Below are 26,730 nucleotides of genomic sequence, written 5' to 3'. Positions count from 1 at the left end.
CAAGTCCAAAATTGTATAAATTTCTTAGTTCTGTTGAGCACAAAGTAAGTTATTTTGATAAACGTTTGTAACTGGCAACTATGGGGCACCATTGACTTCCATAGTAGGAAAAAAACTACTATGGAAGTCAATGGTGCCCCAAAACTGTTCAGTTTAACACATTCTTCAAAATATCTTCCTTTGTGTTCAACAGAACACAGAAATGTATACAGGTTTGGAATAACATGAGGGTGAGTAAATGATGACAGAATTTTCATTTTTGGGTGAACTATCCCTTTAATGCAATAATGCAAAAACTCATAATCACATCATAAAATAGTTTTTAGATTTACAATTGTGAGGGAATTAAACATAGGACAATAACATTGCATATATGCATTGTATTTTTGTGTACAAAATGCATGCTATATACAGGGTTAGTTATAGAAATAAAAAAAAAAACTACATATATTATCTTATATATACACATACATACATATATATATTATACATTCTGTACAGTGCTAACATTCACCTGACAGCTAGCAAATGCATCCAAACAGCAGGTTTTAAAGCAGTGGTTCTCAACCAGGGGGCCCTAGTAGATCTTAAAAAGATATCAATCTAATTATATTCACAAAAAAACTCAGCATTTAAAAACATTAAACTTATTAAATTAAGTTTATTTTTTATTTTATTACAACAGACTACCAGGGGTGCATATCAGCTTAGTTAGGAGGGTTTCCAAATTTTGTCTTGGACAAAAGGGGGCCTTAAAAGTCAAAACGGTTGAGAACCACCGTTTTAAAGAATTAGTATGATTCAGAGGGTGAAAATGATCATTATAAAATAAAGGCTAAGTTGACAAGTGGCATGGAAGATACATTTTAAATATCTCTCAGTGTCTCTAGGTCTTTGAGCTACATTCGGTTTTCCGAAGCTGATGGACTTTTCGGCTGAAGCTCGGTCTCCACGGCTTCACTATACTCTTCATGTTAACCATGGGACGGCCTTTTCTCACATCCTCATGTCCAACTACAAGATATTCCATCCCTATAGCAAGAGGAAAACGGTTTGTAAAATTATCACATTAGCAATTTCACTAAACACATTTAAAAAACAGACAGGGTTAAAAATTTAATAATTTGGTATTATTTAGTATTATTAAAGTATTTATGTATATTTGAACTAGCTTTTATTCTTATATTTATTTATATATTGTAGTCAACATTTGAAGTGGATCAAAACCTTTCATCAAAGTTGTCCCAAAACTTTTCTCTTAGGACAACTTAGTTCTTAGGACAACTTTGATTAACTTTTATGATCCACTTCAAATGTTGACTACTGTATATTATGCAATAATAGATTAATTTATGGATTTTTCAGTCTGGTTTTAGAAGGTCTTATTCAACAGACACTTGTTTATTATATTTGACAGATTTTATTAGGAAAGAGATTGATGGAGGAAATTTGTGTGGAATGTTATCTTCAAAAAGCTTTTGATACAGTGAACCATTCAATGTTATTGGATAAAGTATGTGCTGTGAATACAGGATTTAAACCATGATTGGCCTTGTATTTATCAGGGAGAGAACAAAGGGTAGAAGTTGGAAGGATACTTTCTGAGATTAAAACTGTATATATAACAGAGTTCCACAGGGTATTGTACTTGGCCCTCTTTTGTTTTTATTATATATAAAATAAATCCAAGCTGTGTGTGAGTGTAATATGTTTTAGTTAGGTGAGGAGCTTGTTAAGGTGAAGGAGTGGCCTTCTAAAAATAAGCTTTTATTACATGTAGGTAAAACAGAATCTTATCTTTTTGAGTCTAAATTTAATTTATATAAGGTAGATGACTTGGCAGTCAAAGTTGATGGTTATGTACTAGCTAACAAAACTTCAGCAGCCTGGTTGTTACGAATTGAAAGAAGATCATTTCAGAAGTTAAAAATGGTATATAAAATTACTAGTAATAGAGCTCAAGTATATTTTAACTCTTATTTCCTTTGGGTTAATGTAAGACATAGGCACTTTTACCAGACAAAGTATTATAGATCTTAATCTATGTAGGTTTAAGACTTTGTATGGTCAAAGTTCATTTAAATATTCAGGTGCAAAGGAGTGGAATAAGTTACCTTTGGATATCTAGGTACTAACAGACTGTGATGTTTCAGTATAAGAGTGAAGAGACTGTTTTTATATACGATATCTTAAAATGTATATGGATTTATGTAAGTGGATATATGTTTGTATGTAATTAGGGTGGAGATGCAAGCCAAATGAACTGTAGTCATTGATATGAGGTTTTTAAATCAAGGACCACAATAGAAATAAGTTAATGCAACTTTATTGCGTTATCCTTGACAAGAAAGTTGTAAGACTGTATTGCTACTTGTGTCAAATTTTCTTGTGTTTTTGTCATTTTTATTCGTTTTTTAATTTCTATTTAGTTTTTTAATTTTATTTCAGCTTTATTTCAATTGCTGTTAACAATAACAAGACTTAAGATTATGCCATCCTAACTAACAATAACACAGTCAAATTAAAATAAATGCATTTAAATGTAAATGTGAATTATAAAAATCTTCATTCTTCGTGATTTTTGCCAAGTATAATTTTTTTTTTTTTTTTTTTAGTATAAGAGTAAAATAAGTGTATAAAAATTTGTTGAAGAGTTGAAGAGTTTGGTGAATAAGTTGCGCATTCAGAAAAATAATGCAGCAAAAACTACTATTATCCACGGTGACCGGCAAGGGATACGTTTGGTTCACTTAGTTTTGTCGTAGCCACGATATATTAACTCGTAGGTATGTGAAAATATGTCATGGCCACGAGGTCACAACATCCTCGTGTCGTGGCTATGCAATGTGAAAATGACATCTGTTTCTTGTTTAACGCGTCAACAAACACGCATGACCATGGCAACCTGCGATTATCACAAATGAATATTAATAAATTAATATTTTATTTTTAATTAAGACTCGATCAGTGAAATTTAAATGGCTGTGGGATGGGATGGATAAAAATGTTTTCTTGTAGGCCTACATTATTTTGTGTACTTGCATATATTTTTATTGATGATAACAATGCTGTCAAAAGCTGTCTATAGGCACGATATAGTATAATATAATGGTAGGCATAGGTTAATATAATAATTTCTTAATCTTGCACTTTTGTGTCATTCTTAAACTCGGGTTTGTTAAAAGAGAAACAGATGTCATTTCCTCAACATAGGATCTCGAGGCCGAGACTTCACATTGCGTAGATACGGATAAGGATGTTGATACCTCGACAAAATGACCTTGTGGCCACCACATATCATCACGTTCCCATGAGTTAACCGAACCCAACATGTCGCCTCCCGGTCACCGTAGTTTTCAGATTGTGTCTGATATGGCATTATTTGACGCTCACAAAAAATAAGCAGAAAGCACTGCAGATTTCTACAGAATTTACACTTAATTTACACTGCATTTGATTTGATGATAACTCTGTTAAATTCTGTTCTCCAAGGCTCATTTAACACATTTGATCATATTTTAATCCATTCCACAGACCTCCACAGATGTGGAGGCAAATGTGCCGGCTCCATACGGGCTTGCGTATTTTCCCCATCATAACAAACCATGAATCTGTGCGCATGTTTGCTAACCTGGGAAAAGTACAGGACAGGTGCAGCCTCGTGAGGTCCAAGACTCGGGATAAAGAATTTGATTTCCACGAGAGAGCCCGAGGCGCGAGTTATCCCACAACACCTTGAGAACCTTAACATCCACCTCTGCATGAGTCCCCTTATCATGAGCACTGAGCACTTTCACCTTCACTGCTACAAACACACAAGCAAACACACATTAATTATATAAAGTGAACAGAGCACTGAGGTGAGGTGAGTGCACAGCAAGCGTGCTCTGGTCCAGGATTGTTTTATATGCTGCTTACCATAGGCATATTTTACGTTGCAGAATACTTTGCTGTTTCCAAGAGCTTGCTGTTTGCATACACATTTGTCTGTCAAGAAAAGAAATACCCAGCAATTAAAGTATTGGCTGTCAGTTTCTTTCTGTTGCTACGACAACTTAAAAACATGCATGACTTTACAACAGTACATGCCTTTAACTCAGACGAGACAATAAACTTTTCATAGGAACAAGACAGTGCTGTTATCAGCTCTAAGATTTCCATTTAATACCTGGATGACTAAGGGCGGAGAAAAGCTCTTCTGTTCGAAAAAGATGACTTTCTGCCGTGGTGTTGTGAGATGATTCAGACCTAGACAAGAATCACACACACACACACACACACACACACACACACACACACACACACACACACACAAACAAAAACACAAAAAGCATACACATGCATGATTATATATCTATGTTACTATCTATATATGAAATTTATAGTATAATATGTTAAAATATATATATATACACTGCGTTCCAAATTATGCAAGTGGCATATCAGTAAGATTTCAGTACAATAAACATTCAGATTTTAGTTTTTCTAAGAAAATGTTTGTTTGTTTATTTATCCATGTCTTTTTAGATAACTGGTATCAATCTCAGACAAAATACTTTCCCAGATCTATGGAAACCCTACTTAGAGGTTGTTTCACATGGGGAGGAAGAAAGATCTTTCTGAAGATGAAAAGCATGAAATGGTGCAATGTTGTGCAAAAGGCACGAAAACAATATTTTGTGAAAACTGAATGGAGGTTATCGAATTATCATAAGATTTGTGAGTGATTTAGAGCACAGCAGATAAAGGCTTATTAAAGTTCCTGTCAAAAACATTAATTGTATTAAAAGGGCAGCTATAAAAAAGCCAGTGTTGAGCAGCAAACAGGTATTTGAAGCTGCTGGTGTCTCTGGAGTCTCAAGAAGCTCTCCCTGCAGGCTGGCAGTTGTGCGTAAAGATGCATTTTAGCCACTCCAAACCAAAGCTCACAAAGAGAAACATTTACAAAATTCATCCTAGGTGTATATGACTTTCTTCTTTCTGATGAACACAATTGGATAGATTTTTATAAATATCCTGATGCATCCATGCTTTATAATGGCAGTGAACAGGGATCAATGAGTAGGAGCTGAAGAAAGTGCATCCATCCATCATAAACGTGTACTCCACATGGCTCCGGGGGGGGTTAATAAAAACCTTCTGAAGAGAAACAATGCATTTGTGTAAAAAAATATCCATATTTAACAAGTTGATGGATGGATGTGGATGGTTCACTGCCATTCTAAAGCTCGGATGAGTCAGGATATTTATTAAAATATCTCAGATTGTGTCCATCAAAAAGAAGAAAGTCATATATACCAAGAATGGGTTGAGGGTGAGCAAAGCTTGGGCTAATTTTCATTTGAAAGTGAACTAATCCTTTAAAGGTAATCAAAACGGTTCATATTCACCTAAACATACAGTCTCCTGTGTACGGGTCACAATCACCAGCACACTGGCAGGGCTTGCATCCATATTCATCAAAACCCCAATATCCCAGCATGCACTGGTCGCAGTGTGGCCCAGCCACCCCTGGCTTACAGATGCAGTCTCCATTCTCAGGGTTGCAATATGTGGAACCAACATGGTAACACATGCAAGCTGTAATTCAGAAAGAAAGAAAGTTACACAAAATACAGACTGCAAAATTTTGGTGTTTCCTGAGGCTCTAAACTAATTTAATAATATGCTTTGCTCTAAGCAATGAGTATCTCGATGACTCGCACCATAAGAACGAACACATAGAGCTATACAGACCAGACAGATGCTTACCATGCGCAGTTAATTATTATGAGACTGGTGTCATCTGATGATTAATCTATCTGCCTCCTCATACACAATATGCACACACACACGGCAGAGATCCCATCAATGTTCTTGTTATTCTACAGGTCTAAACTTGTCGTAAGAGCCATTAGCATTCCGAGCAGGAACAACATTCAATACCAAACATCCCCTCAATGTGTGCATGCGTGTGTGTTCTACAATATTGGACATGTTCGCTGATCTGACGAGTTCTTGAATTTTGACATCATCTAGGCCACGTAAACAGATACTTAAACACTCACTCACATTTTCACGCACATGCTGAAGAAAGACGGAGATCAGGAAAGGAAGTGTGCAGCGGGAAAATCACAGATACTCCACATTCCATTTTAAGCAGCTTTTCAAAATCTGAGATTAATGGCTTTCATCTTTGTCCAAGACACAAATACACACACATACATACATTCACACACTAACAAAAATTATTACTAATTATAAAGGAACATTGCATCCAATGTTTATAGAAGTATTCCCCACTTGGATAGTCATTTTGTTATAGTTTAAATACTGTGTTTAAGTAAGGGATAATCCATGGCTAGCTGTGCATTAAATTATTTTAATGCACGACATGGAGGCAAAAAAAAAATGCAAAATTGAGTGCATTAAAATATAGTAGTCAACATTTGAAGTGGATCAAAAAAGTTAATCAAAGTTGTCCTAAGAAGAAGGTTTTAGGACTTCAAATGTTGACTACTGTAGTTTAAAGCACAGCTAGACGTGGATTATCCCGCTTATACCATGGTCATTTGCCAGCATTGACAAGTTAAAGCTGTTATTGATGTTTGCAGCACAATATTTGACTGGAAGAGTAAAAATTACTTATTTTCGTCAATTACGACTCATTAGATCTAGCATTCTATTCGCTTTAAAAAGGTACATGTAATTTTTGGTCCTCTGGCAGTTAAAAAACAAAATTTGAATGCATTTTGTGGAAGAACATTGTTTTGGTTGTGCTTCAGCTCTGCACGACTGTGCGGATGAATATGGTTCTTTCTCATAACTTTCTCATAACATACACACCTTCCAGCCAATCAGAATTTAGTATTCAGACTGACTGTAGAATAAAAATATATAAATGTGCCAATGTTGAACGATTAATGTGTGAACATGGATTGAATGTGCATTTACACAATGACACATGATTGCGTCTTACGTCTGCAGGAATCCGGGGCGGTGAAGGGTCTCTCTGGGTCTCTGTAGAAGCCGCTCTGACAGTGTTGGCAGTGACGGCCGCTGGTGTTGTGAAGGCAGTCACACACGCCACCACTCCGCTGACCCGAGCGTAGCCATATGGTTTCATCAAAGTGACAGCTCTCTGCGTGACCATTACATTTACACTCTACACAATGACACAGGCATACACAAGTATTGGGTTATTACAGGCATGGATCATTTTCATAGACCAGGGTTGCCAGATTTCCTGAAGATTTGGGCTACTTTTGAACTTAAAGGGAAAGTTCACCCAAAAATGAAAATTCTGTCATCATTTACTCACCCAGATCTCGCCCCCCATTGACTACCATAGAGTTTATTTTTCCTACTATTGTAGTAAATGGGGGGTGATATCTGTTTGGTTACTGACATTCTTCCATATATCTTCCTTTGTGTTCAGTAGAACAAAGAATTTCATACAGGTTTGGAACAACTTGAGGGTGAGTAAATGATGACAGAATTTTCATTTTTGGGTGAACTATCCCTTTAATCTAAATGTTTTTGACCAAACAACAGATGCTGAATAATTCAGAGTGCAGCTCAAATTCCAAATGCTTACCATAACTACTGAACTCTAAAATCCATATTTTGATAATTTAGATAATAGGCCGGTTTTAGACTAGAGTTATAACTTAGGTATTAATAGTTATAATTTATCACTGGTCTGTCATTAACAGACCTGGCAACCTTGCTATAGGTTTGGGAACCAGAGACATATCTACATTAAAAAAAAAAAAAAAAATGTATTATATATGTAAATATATTTCAATTAAATGCTTTTCTTTCTAATTTTCTATTCATCACAGTATCCTGAAGAAAATGTATCACGGTTTCCATGCAGTAAAAACAGTTTTCAACATTGATAAAAATAAGAAATGTTTCTTAGGCACCAAATCACTGTAAACCCCAATGTTCAAAATACTTAACTGGTTTGAGTAGGACAAACTTAAATTGAACAAATTAGTTCAGTTAAATGAACAGTATTTAGAACTTTTTCTTTTGAGTTCAACTGATATATTTTAAGTAAATTGAACTGTTTTATTGTTTTGAGTTGTATGAACTAATTTCTTTTAATTTAGATTAACTTAAGTTTAACTGAAACTAGACTGGGATTTATATTTCCCAGCATGCTTTGCCCATGGCATTCGAAAGGGAGAGTAAATGCTAAAATGGAGTGTTATATAATGTTTTTTGCGTAAGATTCAGTAGTAATTAATGTTTTGTTATGCTAATTTAGAAGAGTTTCTGTTTATATTTATGTTTTTGGAGAGTTACCATCATGGTGACAAGAAGTGCATACGGCTTGGTATGAGAGCAGGTAAGTTATGTTCTAAGTTGCTGTACTCATTCAGTAAGTGCTAAACCATGCTATTGTTAATAGAGTGCCCCAGGGATGACGCGGTTTTGTAGGCAAAACCCGGAAGCGAGTTAGCATTTTAGGACTTCCGGTTCCAACGCCGTAAAGTCTATGGGTTTTTTGAATGGGTTTTTACTAAATCGCCTAAAATAAGGTCTGTGGTTAACAAAGCCTCTAAATACTTTCACGTTTTGATCCATGACATAAAACACACCAGTTATAACCCACTTGTGATTTTTTAAACTTTTACTGTCTCTTAAATTCGGCGGTTGCTAACAAATTGCTAAAAGGGACTACTTCCTTTGGCGGGGACTTTAGACGTCATCATGACAAACGGGACATTTGGACAGCATTTCTCACGAAAAAGTGGATAAGTATTCATTACACAGCGCAGATCATAATCAGCGAGCATGTTTATAAATAAAGTTGTTTTCTAAATAAAGTTTGAGGACGCTTGGTGGTGACGACGTTGATCCGCGACTATGGTGTGCTGTAGTCCGTTTATAGCCTACTGTTAGCCTTTTATATCTGACGACTTTATTTAGGCTTCAAAATCTATAAATGTAGTGTTAACTTGTAAAGATTATCTTGATAGACAAAACGTGTAAGTGTCATAACCCTTTGTTAAACACAGAGCTTATTTTCTGCGATTTTCCAAAAGTCTATGGGAAAAATGCATAGGCTTTCAGTCGAGGGAACCCGTGCGCCGCTAACTTCCGGGTTGGCCTACAAAAACGCGTCATCCCTGGGGCACTCTATATATTAGCAAATTAACAAGTTGGCATTTTCTGTATTTTCTTAGGGTTTACAGTGAAGTAAATAACTCATTTGATTTGCAAGAAATCAAAATAAAAAAGTTAATTAACTAAATATTTTATGTTAATTGTTATCAAAATGTATGAGTTAGCTAGTTCAGTACTTCAAGTTAGGAGCAATTAACATGCATGAGTACTACAAACTCAAAACTTGATAGTTCTGCTTACTTAAAATTGGAAGCATCATATATTCTGGTTTACAGTGTAGAATGATTTCTGAAGGATCATGTGACACTGAAGACTTGAGTAATGATGCTGAAAATTCAGCTTTACCATCACAGGAATAAATTACATTTTAAAATACACTACAATAGAAAGCAGTTATTTTAAATTGTAATAATATTTCACAATATTACTGTTTTTACTGTTTCATCAAATAAATTCAGACTTGATGTATATCAATAATTTCTTTCAAAAACATTAAAAAAATCTTACCAACCCAAAGATATTGAAAGTAACCTATCATCAAAAAAAATGTGTTTTTCATTCCATGTTACTGCTTAGTTTTATATATAAACTTACTAGCACACTGATGAGCTTCCCCGGTTAAACCGTTAGCTGGTTGCCATGGTTGGTCATTGTAAAGGAGATCACAGCGTTCACAGTGATCCCCAGCCGTGTGATGCCGACATAGACATTTACCATGCACCTGTGGCAGAGGTCAGAAAAACACAATTCACAATACAATGACATATTGTTACAAATTCACCTTAGAGGACCTCCATCCAAATGCTTGTTAAAAATCTTACAAGCAAAGATTTACTAAGCCGATCGTCAACATGCTCCAGCGTCCACGGTGTTCATTCAGATGCCAAATATTTTATGATACCACATGCTTTGCCAAACTAAACCAAATGGGATAGGCCAACACCCAATACTTTTTGTTCTTACCAGAACCTACACTTAGCTTGTTTGCTACATTAGATTCACTGGACTTTTTCCAATTGACATTTATTGCCAAAACTGATTATTAGATTCACTAGGTACACTACCATTCAAAAGTTTACTTTAAGTAAAATTAATACTTTTATTCAGCAAGGATGCATTAAATTGATCAATCATGACAGTAAAGACTTTTACATTGTTATAAAAGTTAAAAAAAGGTTACATTGGTTTCTATTCATCAAAGACTCCTTAAAATATGTATCATGGTTTCCACAAAATTATAAAGCAGTAAAAACTGTTTTCAACATTGATAATAATAAGAAATGTTTCTTGAGCAGCAAATCAGCATATTAGAATGATTTCTGAAGGATCATTTGACACTGAAGACTGATGCTGAAAATTCAGCTTTGCATCACAGGAATAAATTACATTTTAAAATATATTTGAATAGAAAACAGTTATTTTAAATTGTAATAATATTTCACAATATAACTTATTAAAACACTAATACTGTGTTTAATAGTATTTTGATCAAATAAATGCAGCCTTAGTGAGCATAAGAGACTTTAAAAACATTTTAAACATTCAAACAGAAGTGTAATTGATAACATTTTTACTTTTTTGGTTTATCTCTCTAAATATTTGAACTTTTTAATGGATTTGTGCAACAGACATGAATGTTACATCAAACCATGTATCTTCTTGTGTGGAGTTGTGCTATTTCTTTTCTAAGCTAGCACAATTTTGCCTGGGAGATGATAAAATGAAAAAGAAAAAGAAAAAAATAAATCTACCCATAATCAGACCCTCATTCTCTCCTACATCCCTTTTAAATTAGTTATGCACTCAACATCTCTCACTCAATAGTCCTGTATAAAAACATCCTCCTCGTCTGTAACGTCCCTGATGACCTAATGATTCTCCTCAATATCTCAGACTCAGCCATCCATCGAGATGTCCTCTCCTCCATGAGTTTTCAATGAAAGCACAGATAAATATTATCGGTCACTCTCATGTGGAATGAAAATAGAGCAGTGAAAACAAACAAGTGAGAGAAGAATTTTGAAAATATTTCAGGAGAAAAAAAAGAAGGACAAATTAGCGCTTCAGAGGGGGGGGGGGGGGGGGTGAACTGGCAGCACACCATCTATTTGGCATCTGAAACACTTTCACATGTTTATCATCATAATATGGGAGGAAACGCACTCAGACGCACACACTCTCCCTGCTAACCAAAACATTCCTGCAGGGGCACACAAGGGTTGCGTGTGAGCACGTGTTCCTATTATGAGTGTGGATGGACAAAGCATGTCAATGCGACCGTGTTTGTCTGCATGTCTGGGTGGGTAGCGTGTACGTCTGAATGTGCATGCTTGTCGATTGGCACTGGGTTTGTGTTTTGTCTGGGCTGCTAGATCAAACGATCTGACCTTTGATAAGACGTGTTTGAGCGAGTGAGACTAATTGCTATTATTGTCTGATCACAGCATGCAAACAACAACTCAATTAGGAAAAGGGGCGAGCAACACAGCCCCTCGTTTTTGTCTCAGCACTTATCGGTATTCCTCCCTCCGTTGTTTTCCTGTCTGAGTTTGTCTTTTTACCCTTCAGTTGCTATCAGAGTTTTATCTCTCTGCAGAGAGAGCCAAATGAACAGCAAGTACACGGCTTATATAATCTGAATAAAGACAGTGAGAGTGAAAGGGGGAAAGAGAACGAATGGGTGAAAGACGGGGGAACCGTTTATGTAATCATACGGGAAACGTGTTCTCTGGGAATGTGGATAACTATAAACAATGCAAAGTTGTTTGCCATTTTTGCTTTACATTGCCACTGTTGAAAATTCTGTCATGATTTACATCATAAAAAATGTCTAAATTTTGAAGAATGCTTAAATTGTTTTTGCCACACAATCAAAACCAATTGGGTCCAAAACTGTGTTGTTATTAACTAAAACTCAAAATATTAAAAAGAATTTGCCTTAATTAAAATATGCTGAAATTAAACAAATAAAACTACAAATATTTCCTTGGCAACTAACTGAAAATTTTAAATACTAGTTGAAATGCGGAGGGGAAAAAAATGTATATCATGAGCACGAATTAACAATTTGTTCCCACAAATTACTAATAAGTCAGCACATTTTACTAATTTGTTCCCTTGTTTTAAGTAAATCATGTGCATGATATAATAATTAATTCCCTCGATTTACTAAATCATGGCCACGTAATGACTCGTTCCCTTGTTTTAGTTAAATCAAAATGAGGGAACGAAAAGGCTTTACACAGAATGTTACATGAACAAATAGGAAAACATCCGCTGTCGGAGAAAGTGTTAACAGCAATACAAACTGACAGTGATCTATGGACTTTTAAGGTAATCAGCTAACCTAGCTAGTTCTTTTTATTGTTGTCAAATTTATTTGATTTAAATATTTAAAGGTGCCCTAGATTCAAAAATTTTAATTACCTCGGCATAGTTAAATAACAAGAGTTCAGTACATGGAAATGACATACCGTGAGTCTCAAACTCCGTTGTTTCCTCCTTCTTATATAAATCTTATTTGTTTAAAAGACCTCTGAAGAACAGGCGAATCTCATCATAACACCGACTGTTACGTAACAGCCGGGATCATTAATATGTACACCCCCAATATTTGCATATGCCAGCTCATGTTCAAGGCATTATGAAAGGCATTTGACAAGGGCAGCCAGTATTAACATCTGGATGTGCACAGCTGAATCAAAAGACTAGGTAAGCAAGCAAGGACAACAGCGAAAAATGGCAGATGGAGCAATAATAACTGACATGATCCATGATTACATGATATTTTTAGTGATATTTGTAAATTGTCTTTCTAAATGTTTCGTTAACATGTTGCTAATGTACTGTTAAATGTGGTTAAAGTTACCATCGTTTCTTACTGTATTCACAGAGACAAGAGCCATCGCTATTTTCATTTTTAAACACTTGCAGTCTGTATAATTCATAAACAACTTCATTCTTTATAAATCTCTCCAACAGTGTGTAATGTTACCTTTAGCCATGGAACACAGCCTCAAACTCATTCAGAATCAAATGTAAACATCCAAATAAACACTGTACTTACGGATTAGACATGCTGCATGACAAACACTTTGTAAAGATCCATTTTGAGGGTTATATTAGCGGTTTGAACTTTTTTATGTTGTTTAACACAAGCACCAGCTCTTGGGGCGTGGAGCACGAGATTTAAAGGGGCCGCAGCCTGAATCGACGCATTTCTAATTATGCCCCAAAATAGGCAGTTAAAAAAATGAATAAAAAAAAATCTATGGGGTATTTTGAACTGAAACTTCACAGACACATTCAGGGGACACCTTAGACTTATATTACATCTTTTAAAAAAAAGTTCTAGGGCACCTTTAAATGTTAGTGAGAAGACAACAAATAAATAACTTAGATATCAATCTGCATGTGTGATAAACATTGTTAAATATATAGCCGTTTTACTCAAGATTTTACTCCTTTGAAGAAGAGATTAAAGATGAGCATTACCAAAGTACATACAAATGTGACCCGTTTTACAGAATAATGAAGCTTCCCTCTACAGGGACTTCCTGTTTGTAGGTTTATAAGCCATGTGGGCCTACAAGTCAGCACATTTATGACGTAATGCCGCTTTGACTGTCGGGAAGATTTCTGCTGAGGAGCAGTGTGCATCAAGGGCGCATATCGACAGCAAAGGTGGGACTCGTGAGCACCCGTCTGAAACCTAAAATTGACAATTGAGACACCCTTCGGTCTCGTGGAGCGGCAGCCATTGTACGTCCACAAGACAATATCTGCGTCCGAAAACCTAGGTAGCTGTCTTGCTGCCTCGCTTTCTTATAAGAGAATGCCTTGTATGGCAGCGTTTGTGCATGAAGGCACCTCACGAAACAGACAGACTTCTGAGGCAGCATAACAGTTTAATGATCTACAGCAATATAGTGTGAGCTTTGGTGAGAACTAAACAAATATTTAATTATTACAGTAGTAATTTCTCAATAGAAATGATAACAAAATTGAAATATGTTGGTCAACATCGTACATTTATACACAAACTGAGCAGCAAATGCAACTTTCGGATGCCATCTTTAAGCACAGGAAAGCACAGGATTGTGGGATATCAAAGGCAGCTGAGGATACATCTATGCTTCCTTCAAAAATTGATCAGATGAAGGTATCTCAGGAAACAGGAAGTGGAGCTAACATTGGATTCGGACGTGCCTTGATGCCTTCCTACCTTGAAATGTGTCCTCAGAAAGCAGCATTTTACAGTTTTCGGACGCAGCTCAAAAGTTCTATGAAGTGTGCCATTTGGGACAGAGCCTAAGACAGTTCAATTCTATTACTTATGGATGGGAGAAACTACAAAGAGCAATATGGCGGAATATTCCCGCCTTCTAAATAAAAGAGCCAGTTGGTGAAGTCATTGAAGCTGTCGATAGAAGCTCCGGTTCACACCGAAACCTGAGACTCGCGCTTAGGACTTCACATGCACATTGACTTGACTTTTTTAGTTAGGTGGATGAATCAAGTTCTGTGAAAGTGACACGTGAAGGCCAAGTATGGTAACCCATACTTGGAATTTGTCCTCTGCATTTAGTAGTAGTGAGTAGTGAACACACACACCCAGAGCAGTGGGAAGCCATTTTTGCTTTGGCGCCTAGGGAGCAATTGACCCTTCGCCGGGAGTTTGATTGACAAGCGATCTAACCAATCAGAACGCCAAATCCGTCATTTTATCCGACAAAGCAGTCAGGAGTTAGAAGATTAACCTCGGTGGAGTTAAACTTGAAAAATTGTGTATATTGACATCTTTCCGCGTTTGAAACAACATTGATTCTCATGTTCATTGATGTTTACTTTACGCTATAAATGGACTCGTAGTAAGAGATGATCGGTTTACGAGCCTCTTGAGCTGAGGCACTACAGCAATCTGTCACGACCATGGTCACGACACATTAATGAGCACCAAACCGTTTTTTATTGTTTGATTTTCTTTATGAAAAAAAACTGCACAGTTTGAAAGCTGGGACTTTGTTCAATATCATAAGTAACCTGCTCTGTCCTGTCAGTCGACGTGTTGTCAGTGTCCTCTTTGCTCCGCAATGTATTTTTCCCTCTGTGTGGCATGACAGCACCATGGCTTGTCAGACAAAGCAACAGTAACTAAAGGGGGGGGGGGGTCTTTGCGAAGGGTCAATTGGGGGTTAGGTACCTTTCTCAAGGGCACCTCAGTAATTTCCTGCCAGTATTGAGAATCGAACCCATAACCTTCAGGTTACCAGTCTGACTCTCTAACCATTAGGTCACGACCGCCACCATTGGCTGGTCTAGTCTGACAAATAAGCTTTTTTTAACACTATTTGAGCATAAGAACATTTATGGGGCAGTTCATATTAGATTTTGTTGCTGATATGAATTGTAAGTTCTTCAAGCAGTTTGAGATTTCAGGATTTCCCCATTCAAATGGGTTATGGGTGCCCGAAAAAATTGCTTCCCAAATATAGCAGCAGAGTGAACAGACTTTCCTTGAAAGGGACTTTGACTATGCCCATTGTGAAGTATTGCCAGTTCACCTGCCTCACCGAGCGTTTCCCCGCTGTGTCATTGTCTTGCCTCATGTTATGATCTTCAGCCTGTTTATTGGATTTATATTTTTGGATTACCGTTTCTGCCTTCATCGCCTGTTTACCGGGTATTCGATCACTGCATGCCTTCCTGACCACATTTGTGCCTATTGTTTTGAATTTTTTCATTAAATTTATGCAAAATGGATTCTAACCTGACTGAGTCTGGGTTCATTACATAGTTCAAAGAGGCCATGAGTTATTAAAATGAGGGAACAAATTAATAAATTGAGGGAATTAATTCATTCTTAATTCTAGGCCATGATTTAACTAAAATGATTCTTACAAAAAAAATTATATATATATATAGATAGATATAGATATAGATATTGTGTGGTTCCATACTAAAATTATAAAACTAAACAAAAATAAAGCTAAATAGAAATATTAAGAAATTCTAATAAAAATGGGAAAAACTAATTTTAATGAAAAATATAAAACAAACTCATTCAAAATATTAATATGTACAATATATAAATAGTTTAAAAATACTAAACCTCTGGTCCAAAACAACACTGGATCCCATTGACTTCCATTGTAAATTAAAAAAAAAAAAAAAAAAAAAAAAAAGGAAAGGAAAGGAATTTAATTATTTGTTTCTGTCAAAACTAACACTTAGGCCTTTGTGATACCACATTGTGTAAGAATACAGTATGCACAGACCTAAAAAATAATGACTCTGCATTACACTTATACACTTACCATGTGTTTGCTAGGAGGGTGTGTGATCTGTTGGTCACCAGCAGGCACACACTGGTCTGCATGTCCATGGCACAAACAGCCTCCCTTTAAAATGAGGTCATAGATGGCATAGCGGGCAGTAGGCCCTTTGGCATCAGGAAGTTTAGGCTGGCAGGGGCAGGACTGCGGTTGAAGTAGACGCATCCGTATGTTAGTGATGCCGAGGAGGGCACGGGCATTAATGCTGTACGGATCCATTTTGTCCCAAGGTGACAGAGCACGGTAAATGACCTGCTCACACACACACACACACACGTCTGTTTCACTATATTAGTGAGGACATTGCATAGACTTCCATTGACTGAAAAAAAATTTACGTTTCGAAATTTAAAGTTTTTTTTGCTCCATTAGAATGAGATGACGCTTGGTGACTTGTCACAGTAGCTATGTGAACACACACAAAAAAATCATGGACATGATTCAGATATGTTAAAGGGTCGAGAAAAAAAAAAAAAAAAAAAATGCACCCAAAAATGTATCACGCAAATGCATCTTCTCTAAAATGTGAGATTCTGTGCACACTCACCTCTCCATTGCTGCAAGGCCATGATGTGGAGTATTTCTGAGTGCATCTGCGTCCATCCTCCAGGTCGAATACTTCACTGCAGTTGTGTGCGTACAGCATCAGAGGGCTCCATGTGTGCCCGAAGTCCTGTGAGCGCTCTATTGCCATGGCAGCAGGTCGTGGAGACCGGAATATGATAATAAGATGGGTGAAGTAAAATTCCACCTCTAAATCCAACTGTAGAGTTTCTGTTGTAACCTCCTGAGCGGACTGCCACCAGGTCGGCGGGTGTTTGAAGGGCGAGTCTGTCATGGAGGCGGGTGGGTGCGCACGATGCGTTACTGAAGCATCACACACCTCACAGTGCAACACACAACTACCCATTTTGTAGTCACAGTAGCGTTCTGGAGAGGTTGAGCCACACTGGGAAATTGTCTGTACAGGACGCCCGACTGCCAGGTTCCCCATGCGTGGATTACAAACCTGATTCTCACATCCTGGTACATATAAACAAACACATACTTTAAATACAGCACTACATTACACAAACAAATTGCCTGAATGTGAAAAAAAACTTTATGATTAGAAGATACACTTGCCCCAAAAAGACTTTGCACACTGCAGAAGAAAAAAATAAAAAAAATACAAACAAAAAAAACTAAGTAATTTCAAAAACATGTAGTTTTGAGATGTTTGCAGATAATATTTCCAGATCACTTGTTCGATAGATAAGTCAAATAATGCAATGAAATTCATACATATTAAAGTAGGCAAAAGTACTTATTTTTTTCATACTAGCTGAGTTTCGCAGCGTTTCAGTACTGATTAAAGCCAGATTACAAGTCAGATTTTTTACAAATCAATAAAATTTGCATTGTGCGAGACTAACATCAACAGGATTGCATCAGAAAATTATTTTATAGGCAGAGCTGGGTAGATTACTTACAAACTGTAATCAGTTACTGATTCCAAAAAAATTACATGACAAAAATTGTAGTTGGTAACGTAATCCATTACATTACACATTTAACGTAATGTAATCGGACTACTTTGTGATTACTTTTAGATTACTTTTGACCAAACTCATTTATCACATTGATTTGAATAAGATAATCTTGTACCATATTGATATAAAAATACAAAGAAAAAGAAAATATATTCAATTCCTTGTCAACAACATGAAGTGTGTTAAATATTACATTAAGTCAGGGTTTCCCAGACTGGGGATCAAGAAGGAACTGCAGGGGGTTCGTGAGTTTAATAAAAAGCTAATACGTAGTTAAATCATTTAAAATAAATAATTAAAAATAAGAAGCAATCAAAATAAAACATATTAAAAAAATATTATATATATATATATATATATATAATATATTATATATATATATATATATATATATATATATATATATATATATATATATATATATATTTATTTTATTTATTTTTTTATTTTTTTATTTTTTATTTTTTCCTTCATTTACCTGTGACCATTATCAGAAAACCGTGAACTTAATTTTATTATTATTATTTTAATTTTATTATTGGCCTAACTTAAAATCTCAGGAGGTTCAGCTGACAAAAAAAGTTGGGGAATCCCTGCATTGCTTGTTAATATGATGTAAATTTGTACATTTTAATGTCTTTTAATGAAAAAAAGACTTCCAAAGATAGTAACACATGGTTAAATGACTTAATGAGTGATTAATTCAAATAATAATTAAAATGTTTGTCAGAAGTTGATTAGACATGCAATGCTGCCATGTTGAGAAAACACTTCTTAAAAGTGAAATGATTTCTGTAAATCCAGTGATCAAATGCTGTGTTCTGCTCAGTTTTCAGTGATATTCACATGACTAGTATCTGATCTGTCTGTACAATTCCACAAGTCTGAACGTATATAAAGCAGTAGACTTTTATAGAAAGAAAAAATGTAAAAAAAAAATTTTTTAAAAAGTAGTGGGAAGAATCAATGAATTTTGATAATTTACTGCCATTGTGGGAATAACATGTAATCATGTAATCAATAAAAAAGTAACTGTAGTCTGATATGAGCATTTTAAAATGTAATATAATCCAATTACAAGTACTCCAGATTACATGTAATCAGTTACTACCCAGCTCGGTTTATAGACTATATTTATATGTAGCAGGCGTTTTAAAGTCATTGTGTAATTCCCACACTGACAATCATATAAACGTCGTTTTTTATTAATACAATTCAAAAGTATTACCCTAACAAAGTAAACGCACATTTAACGTGCTTTAATATTCTACAACTGCAGAATCAATCTGAACGCATTTTGGCTGGATTCAGCAACATCTTGCTGGGTGTGTATGCACATGCAAAGTTTGGTTTTGTTTTACATATTCAAATCATCCCCATCCCTCCATATCAATCAGTTCGTCTGACAACATGCGTCTGTTTGGTTGACAACCAGCCAGCTTGTTTTGATAGCACGTGCGGGTGAATAGTTTAAACACTGACCTGAACACGCAGGGTGAGGAACGCTCATCACGAGCGCTGCGAACAACATACATCTCCCTGGAAGCTCCATATTAGTCATTAATCCAGGGGGGAAAAATCCACAAATTACACGTATCGAACCCCGCGAGGGTTTTAATCCACAATACGCACAGGAACCTGATTCCGCTCCAGAGCCTTTCAGATTGCATGTAGGAGCACGACTTCATTGGCGTGGGTTGGCCAGGTGCGCAAACGCTGAGCTGAGGTGATATGCCCCCATAACAAACAGAAACTATTCACCTGAAAAAGGACAAAAATCTCTCGCGACAGCGCCATTGGTGGGTAACCATTAATATGCGTCTATCTGAGTCACTTCTGTCCCCGGTGACAGCTGTCCGCTCGCGCTGTTCGTATAAAAGTGAATTATGCGTGTGTTTTGCTCTGAGCGCGACTCGTAGGGCTGCGCGTGCAGCTCTGTAACACCTGAGCTGGAATCTGGAGCCCCTGTGAGTGACAGGACCTTTGAAGAACAGAGGCCACGCCCCTTCACCCAGCATTTTTCTCGATTTAATGGAGCATTCCTGGCATGAGTCATCTGAGTCATTCAACGTCAGATCTTGCAGGATGTGCTCTCGCTTTCCAGCTCTCTCACTTTGCCCAGCTATCTAAATATGCACTTTCTTTTGAATTAAAGGATTAGTTCACTTTCAAATAAAATGTTCCTGATAATTTACTCACCCCCATGTCATCCAAGATGTTCATGTCTTTCTTTCTTCAGCCGAAAAGAAATTAAGGTTTTTGATTAAAACATTCCAGGATTATTCTCCTTACAGTTGACTTCAATAGATTCCAAACGGTTGAAGGTCAAAATTACAGTTTCAGTGCAGCTTCACAGGGCTTTAAACGATACCAGAAGAGGAATAAGGGTCTTATCTAGCGAAACAAATCGTCATTTTCGAAAAAAAAATTAAATGTATATGCTTTATATAAACAAATGATCGCCTTCCGAGTGGTTCCGCCAAAACTGCACTTTCGTATTCTTCAAAAAGCTTACGCTATCCGCTTGTTAAGTCGTGACGTAAGGAACGCCGTTTCCGGGTCCAAGCCTCGATTCGTTTCACTTGAGAATGCCATCGACAGCCGTTTAGGTGCATAATTTATTCATATTAAACATCAATCATTTAAAAAAGTTAAACATTTAAAATACTTAGAGTCTACACAACAGTCTCCGTGCTCACAGCGTCACAGACATTAATATTTTAACGATTTATAAAAGATGAATCATTGTCTGGTCATTTGGAATACTGGTATGGAGATAAAGGTTATAATTATATATTTTTTGTAGTATTACACCACATCATGTGTGTATATTAGCACCATTTGTTGTTTTCTTGTGGTATGAGATAGAGCGTTAGGACTTGGAAGCGCTGCCGCGTGACGTCAGACTTAACAACCAAATATGTCCTACGCCTTCCCTATTCTACTCGGTTTTGGCGGAACCACTCGGAAGGCGATCATTTGTTTAAATAAAGCATATACATTTCAATTTTTTTTTCTAAAATTACGATTCGTTTCGCTAGATAAGACCCTTATTCCTCGTCTGGTATCGTTTAAAGCCCTGTGAAGCTGCACTGATCCTGGAATGTTTTCATCAAAAACCTTAATTATCAAAGGCTCATCCTGATCGGCCTGATGGGGGCGCTACAGCGGTGAAAAGTACGAAATCGTTCATAACTTCTGAACCGTTAAACCCAGAACGCACCAAGCCGACGGTCGGCTGTCGGGCAGTTTTTGTTCGTCGGCCGACTAGGTTTTCTCAGTGTGTTTCTCAGTAAGTTTATCCTCGTCGGCTGTTGAATCGGCGTTGGAGCTCGTCGGTCCGTCGGGCCATCTTATCATTCTGATTGGCTGTTCTGCCACCTGAAGGTACGGAAAGGCATTTCTTCTTACGCAGGTGCAGAACAGACGTGCTACTTGGCCGTCGGGTGTCGAGCGTTGGTTTGGTGTGTTAGGGCAACTTTGGACCCAGACGCTACCGACGTGAGCCAACCTGTCTGCTTTCATCGCCACTAGTTCGTCGGCGTCGGCTTGGTGTGATCCGAGCTTTAGGCGTAGGCTCAATTCTTGGCTCAAGATGGACAAAATTCGATGATCCCGACCTGAACCAAACCAGTGCAGCAAGATTCTCCGGAGTCTGATTGACAATAATTATCAAAAAAAAAAAACAAAGGTCAAATTTGGATTCACAATCTCTAAGAGCCGCCAAAATGCTTGAAGTGGGCGGAGCCACTTTTACTAAAATGGTTATAACTCATGAACGGAATGAGATATTTTCACCAAACTCAGCACACTTATGTAAGAGCTCATTCTGTTGTCGTGTGTAAGATGACACAGAGACTGGCCACTTGGTGGCGCTAGACATTCTGTTGTTGTGTGTAAAAGGACACAGAGACTGGCCACTTGGTGGCGCTAGACCAGTCCAGACTAAAAATTTAACTTTTAAACCTTTTTGTCATCCTATCAGACAGAGTGCTGTGTAATGATGTCCAGCAGAGCAGTGCAAGAATTTGAAATATTGGCTGGACAATTTGGTCATTTCTTATTATGTCTATGGTGGTTACGTCCTGCTTTGAGGATATTCTCGTATATCGAAAAATGTGGTCGGCAGCAGCTAATGAAGTTTGAGCAGCTATCAGACAAAGTTAATGGATGCCGATCGGAACGAAACTCACTCCATTAAATCGCTTGTTAAATATTTGAGATTATTTATTTGATAACTGTTAAAAGGCTTTATAAACCATATATTTCCTATAGTAAACTGCCTGTATTGGCTGTAAATGGTCCTTTCCATCTAGGATCGAGATGGTTACAGGCTTGCTAATTAAAACATAATACCTTTTTACGCACGTGCTTAAACGCCTTAAAGCGCTTGAACCCTTATAATTGCTGCTCGCAGCTATATTCTTCATATGTAATTGTATAATGGCAATGATGAATATCATGTTCAGATTTATATTTAATATCTAAGAAAGTATATCGCAAGCTGTGATTTAATGGTAATGCACTGTCAACTAATTATGGTGAGGTTAAATACATTTAAATGATTATTCATATGTATTTTCATTAGCAAAAGTAATTCAATGAAGAATATACATGTAATTCAGCATAATCTCACTGCAGAAACACGGTTCCATTCAACATTATGATGACACTGTTTCACAATGTTATTTTTTCCAGTTCATCAAAGAATCTTATTTGATCCTCAGAAAATTCTTGGATGACTCTTCTTTGATCTCATTGGGATTTGGTTCCAAATTATGTTAAATATACTGTAAAAGAAATCAAAGCATTACGGATGTTTTGAGATTTAAATCATGTGAAATCAGCTGACAAAAAAGAGTGTTTATTGATCTGATCAAGGCAGAAAAGTCTTGTTTTAAGATTGGTCAACAGGAAGGTATAAAAAAAGATGAAAGACGGACCACTTTCTGAAATATTGAAAAAATGCTTGTCTGGAATGCGGATCTGCAAAAGATTTCCGCTCTAATCCGCTACTGTTGGCTTTCAGGCAGCTTTTCTAATCTTTGATTCATTCACAAAGTACCCAACACATCACTGGAGTTTAGAACAATTCATCAGAATCTACTATTTGCAAATATATCTCAGAGTTTATTTTGTGCAGGATCTATCTATATACATCCTCTCTGGAGATACAGCAAATCTGTTGCCATGTTTACATGACATTACAGAGAGTCTGTGTCCTCTTTTGAATATATGGTAATGAAATGCAAACAAAAAATGCTGGATAAGTCTTCAGAGCATAAAACAACTCTGGAAGATCTAATTTCATTTTATTTATTTATTTGAGACAGGATTACTGTGCAAATAAAGGACACTGCTGTGCGATTTAGATTACTTTACAGTCGTTTTCAAACATAATTGTAACATGTAACAGTAGTAGCCTATATAAAGTTCTGCTATGACTGAAAAGTGTTGTACACAGTGAATGCATTGTGAATCAAAACAATGGTAAAATGATCCACAGACACTGCTGCTGTGCTGGCAGTCTTTTAAAAGAGCTTTGAAAACGTGCACTAGGTACTGAGAAATTCTCGTAACCCATTATACAAAAATGTAACGCCTTTTTATGAGGCTAGCCTAAATGTGATTCAATGGCCCTATTCCACGCCAGTGCTGCGTGTGGCGCTGTGGGCGAACGAGCTCTTCTCTCCCGTCGTGCGGTCAGAGGGCGCTCGTAGTCCTTCCCTCTTTCGGCGGCAAGGCGTGCGAGTGTGTTGCAGTAGCTTATGCTATTTGAATAAACAATTTTTTCTGCCGCAGTGCTACTTTAGTAGTCCAGTCATGGTAAGTTCACCAGAATCTTTTCCTTTGGCTCAATATTTGAAGTTTTGTTTAGAGGAACGAGGTGGTTTTCATTCATGAATGAGCTAACAATGCGGCTGCGTGTTAGCATCTGCAACGCAGACTGGACGTTGTCTCCAGTCATTTTTAATGTTTCTTTAAAAACATTGATCTCCTATTATTCCTAAAATTTCCACTTATCACAATCTAATCATATGCTCTCCGAAAATAGCTAGTAAAAATGCTCTCTGTGTAAAAAAAGCTCGTTTAATAAGTTAGTTTAATAAGAATACCATAACACTTGATTAAACTTGAGTTCCTACTTTTTTTTCTTTTTAGAATAAAGCTATATTACATATAGTTTGATCATGCATCGCATTTCATTGGAATAATGTCTTTCTACTGAGCAGTTACAGCAATGTTTATACCAAAAAATCATTCCGTTTCTTGTGATATCCAACAGAAGCATTTGACCCTAGTCTTACTTTTTTGTTGGAATTCTATGAATGTATTCTTATTGTGATATTTTAGGTTCCATATTATGATGCAGATTTTTTCAAAGTTAAAGGGATAGTTCACACAAAAATGAGAATTTGATGTTTATCTGCTTACCCCCAGGGCGTCCAAGATGTAGGTGACTTTGTTTCTTCAGTAGAACACAAATGATGATTTTTAACTCCCACCGTCGCCGTTTGTCAGTTGTATAATGCGTCAATGGGAACTCCATCTATAAGAGTCAAAAAAACACAACAGACAAATCCAAATTAAACTCTGCGGTTCGTGACGACACGTTGATGTCCTAAGACACAAAACGATCGGTTTGTGCGAGAAACAACAGAATTTATATCGTTTTTTACCTCTAAAACACCACTATGTCCAACTGCCCTCCACATCCGGTTAGTGAGGTCTGAATGCGCTCTGACAACGGACGTGATCTCTCGCACTCATTGAAACAAAGCGTGAAAGATCACTTCCGTCATCAGGACGTGTTTTCAGACCTCACACACCGGATGCTCAAGGCAGTTGGACATAGTGGTGTTTTAGAGGTAAAAAATTATACAAATACTGTTTGGTTTCGTGTCTTAGGACATCAATGTGTCGTCACGAGCCGCAGGGTTTAATTTGGATTTGTCTGTGCATGTTTTTTGACTCTTATAGATGGACACGCATTATACGACTGACAGACGGCGACGGTTGGAGTTAAAAATCATCATTTGTGTTCTACTGAAGAAACAAAGTCACCTACATCTTGGATGCCCTGGGGGTAAGCAGATAAACATCAAATTTTCATTTTGGGTGAACTATCCCTTTAATATCTGACACTGAACTTTTCTGCAGAGTTTGCCATTGAACCCCAAGCCCTTTCTGAACGGTCTCACGGGAAAGCCTGTGATGGTGAAGCTGAAGTGGGGGATGGAGTACAAGGGGTACCTGGTGTCCGTGGACGGCTACATGAACATGCAGGTAAGTCTGAATATAATAAACCATTTATGAATGCATTAGTCATTTACATTAATGTTTTGATCTGCTACATACAATGTCTTTAACAAATTAGCTGTCTTTACAGGCGCAATATCCAGTGTAATTGAAATCCCCACTCACATTTGATTTTATATTGATTGCGATAGGTTCAGCCGAACATAAATAGTCCTTATAGGTTAATTGAGCTCTTTCCTTCTTATGTATCTAGCTGGCCAACACAGAAGAGTATGTGGATGGAGCATTAGCAGGTCATCTTGGTGAGGTGCTCATCAGGTAAGGTTTTGGATTGAAAGTCAACACAGTGGTGCAGAGATGATGTGAAAACCTGGAAGACTAATTTACCAGTGGTTTCCTTGAGATTTTCCTGTTTGGGGGTTTTGACTTTGAGTAAAATAAGGTCCATGGTAAACAGTATTGACAATACTTGGACATTTTATTCTACAATATAAATTACAGAATCATATCAAAAACGTGAATTTTGAAGCTATGTTTATTTATTTTTAAAAACATGTTTCTAATAAGCAACTAGATGGTGAATGTATTTGTTGTGGAACAAAATGTCCTAATATTGTCAAGTTTTGTTTACGACAGGCTTTATTTGACTTTTTTTTTTTAAATGGGAAAAACCCCCATTATAAAACTCCACAGCAAAATCTTGAGGGAATTAGTGGCAAATTACTCTTCTGGGTTTTGACATCATTCCTGGACCACTCAATTCATGACTCTGCGTTAACAGGAAATGCATATTTTGTGTTCTACTAATAATGTTTTGGTTTTTTTTTTTTTTTTTTTCTTCAGGTGTAATAATGTTTTGTACATAAGAGGAGTAGAAGAAGAGGAAGAAGATGGAGAGATGAGAGAATGAAGAGTGAATCGATTTCTTTTTCTAATAGATTGGAAGATTTATTGGTTAATTTGCAGTTTGTATCGGTTTTATGTGAAAGTTTTTTTCCTTGTAAAATTTGTTAGTTTATTTTTTACACTGTAAAAGCTGTTGGTGGCACAATGAGTAATAAATTGTGCACTTTTGTATGTTTAAGTTGTCATTTCTTTAAAATTTAAAGTCAACATAAAATCAAAAATGACCCTATACTTAAAGGGTTAGTTCTCCCAAAAACAAAATTGCTTTCATTACTCACCCTCATGTCATTCCATAAGTAAGATATTAAGATATTTTTTGATGAAATCTGAGTTTATCTCCCAAAGAAAGCAACAAAATGACCACATTCAAGGTCCAGAAAAGTAGTAAAGACATTGTTAAAATAGTCAACGTGACTACAGTGGCTCAACTGTAATGTTATGAAGTGACAAGAATACTTTTTGTGCGCCAAAATAAATAACGGCTTTATTCAACAATATCTTCTCTACCCTGCCGTTCTCCTATGCGGTTTGTTGAAAACACATTGCAGAGCTTCCAGGTCCTACGTCTTGATGTCTATGGT

At 36.6% G+C, this 26,730-nt stretch overlaps 2 protein-coding genes across 3 annotated transcripts; one reads left to right on the top strand and one right to left on the bottom strand.

Annotated features, from left to right (window-relative positions):
• Positions 1-418: 418 nt before the first annotated feature.
• ntn4 (netrin 4) lies at positions 419-25,060 on the bottom strand. Of its 2 annotated transcripts, XM_067399675.1 has the most exons (11): positions 24,664-25,060; positions 24,419-24,533; positions 16,999-17,474; positions 16,434-16,703; positions 9,712-9,838; positions 6,959-7,144; positions 5,391-5,580; positions 4,169-4,248; positions 3,919-3,987; positions 3,632-3,805; positions 419-1,032 (listed from the first exon to the last, which is right to left on the bottom strand). In XM_067399675.1, exons 1-11 carry the CDS (start codon positions 24,697-24,699, stop codon positions 887-889), a joined length of 1,869 nt encoding a protein of 622 aa, XP_067255776.1. In that variant the 5' UTR covers positions 24,700-25,060; the 3' UTR covers positions 419-886. The 2 variants fall into 2 exon arrangements, with proteins under 2 accessions (XP_067255776.1, XP_067255775.1); XM_067399674.1 differs by lacking the exons at positions 24,419-24,533; positions 24,664-25,060 and adding an exon at positions 19,466-19,982.
• snrpf (small nuclear ribonucleoprotein polypeptide F) lies at positions 23,684-26,317 on the top strand. The gene is made up of 4 exons (XM_067399680.1): positions 23,684-23,809; positions 25,145-25,270; positions 25,497-25,561; positions 26,087-26,317. Exons 1-4 carry the CDS (start codon positions 23,807-23,809, stop codon positions 26,151-26,153), a joined length of 261 nt encoding a protein of 86 aa, XP_067255781.1. The 5' UTR covers positions 23,684-23,806; the 3' UTR covers positions 26,154-26,317.
• Positions 26,318-26,730: the final 413 nt, after the last annotated feature.

This window comes from Chanodichthys erythropterus, chromosome 11 (assembly GCF_024489055.1).
Source record: "Chanodichthys erythropterus isolate Z2021 chromosome 11, ASM2448905v1, whole genome shotgun sequence".
In the NCBI taxonomy this organism is placed as follows: Eukaryota; Metazoa; Chordata; class Actinopteri; order Cypriniformes; family Xenocyprididae; genus Chanodichthys; species Chanodichthys erythropterus.
Note: the sequence above shows the minus strand (reverse complement) of the source record. Positions and strands in the feature narration are given on the sequence as shown.

Coding starts and splice junctions, on each gene's coding strand:
- snrpf (XM_067399680.1), top strand. Junction 25,271..25,496: donor ACGGCTACATGAACATGCAG/GTAAGTCTGAAT, acceptor TTATGTATCTAG/CTGGCCAACACAGAAGAGTA. Junction 25,562..26,086: donor CTTGGTGAGGTGCTCATCAG/GTAAGGTTTTGG, acceptor TTTTTTCTTCAG/GTGTAATAATGTTTTGTACA.
- ntn4 (XM_067399675.1), bottom strand. CDS start 24,699: ATGTGGAGGGCAGTTGGACATAGTGGTGTTTTAGAG. Junction 5,581..6,958: donor CGCCCCGGATTCCTGCAGAC/GTAAGACGCAAT, acceptor TCTGAATTACAG/CTTGCATGTGTTACCATGTT. Junction 3,988..4,168: donor CTCCGCCCTTAGTCATCCAG/GTATTAAATGGA, acceptor TTTTCTTGACAG/ACAAATGTGTATGCAAACAG.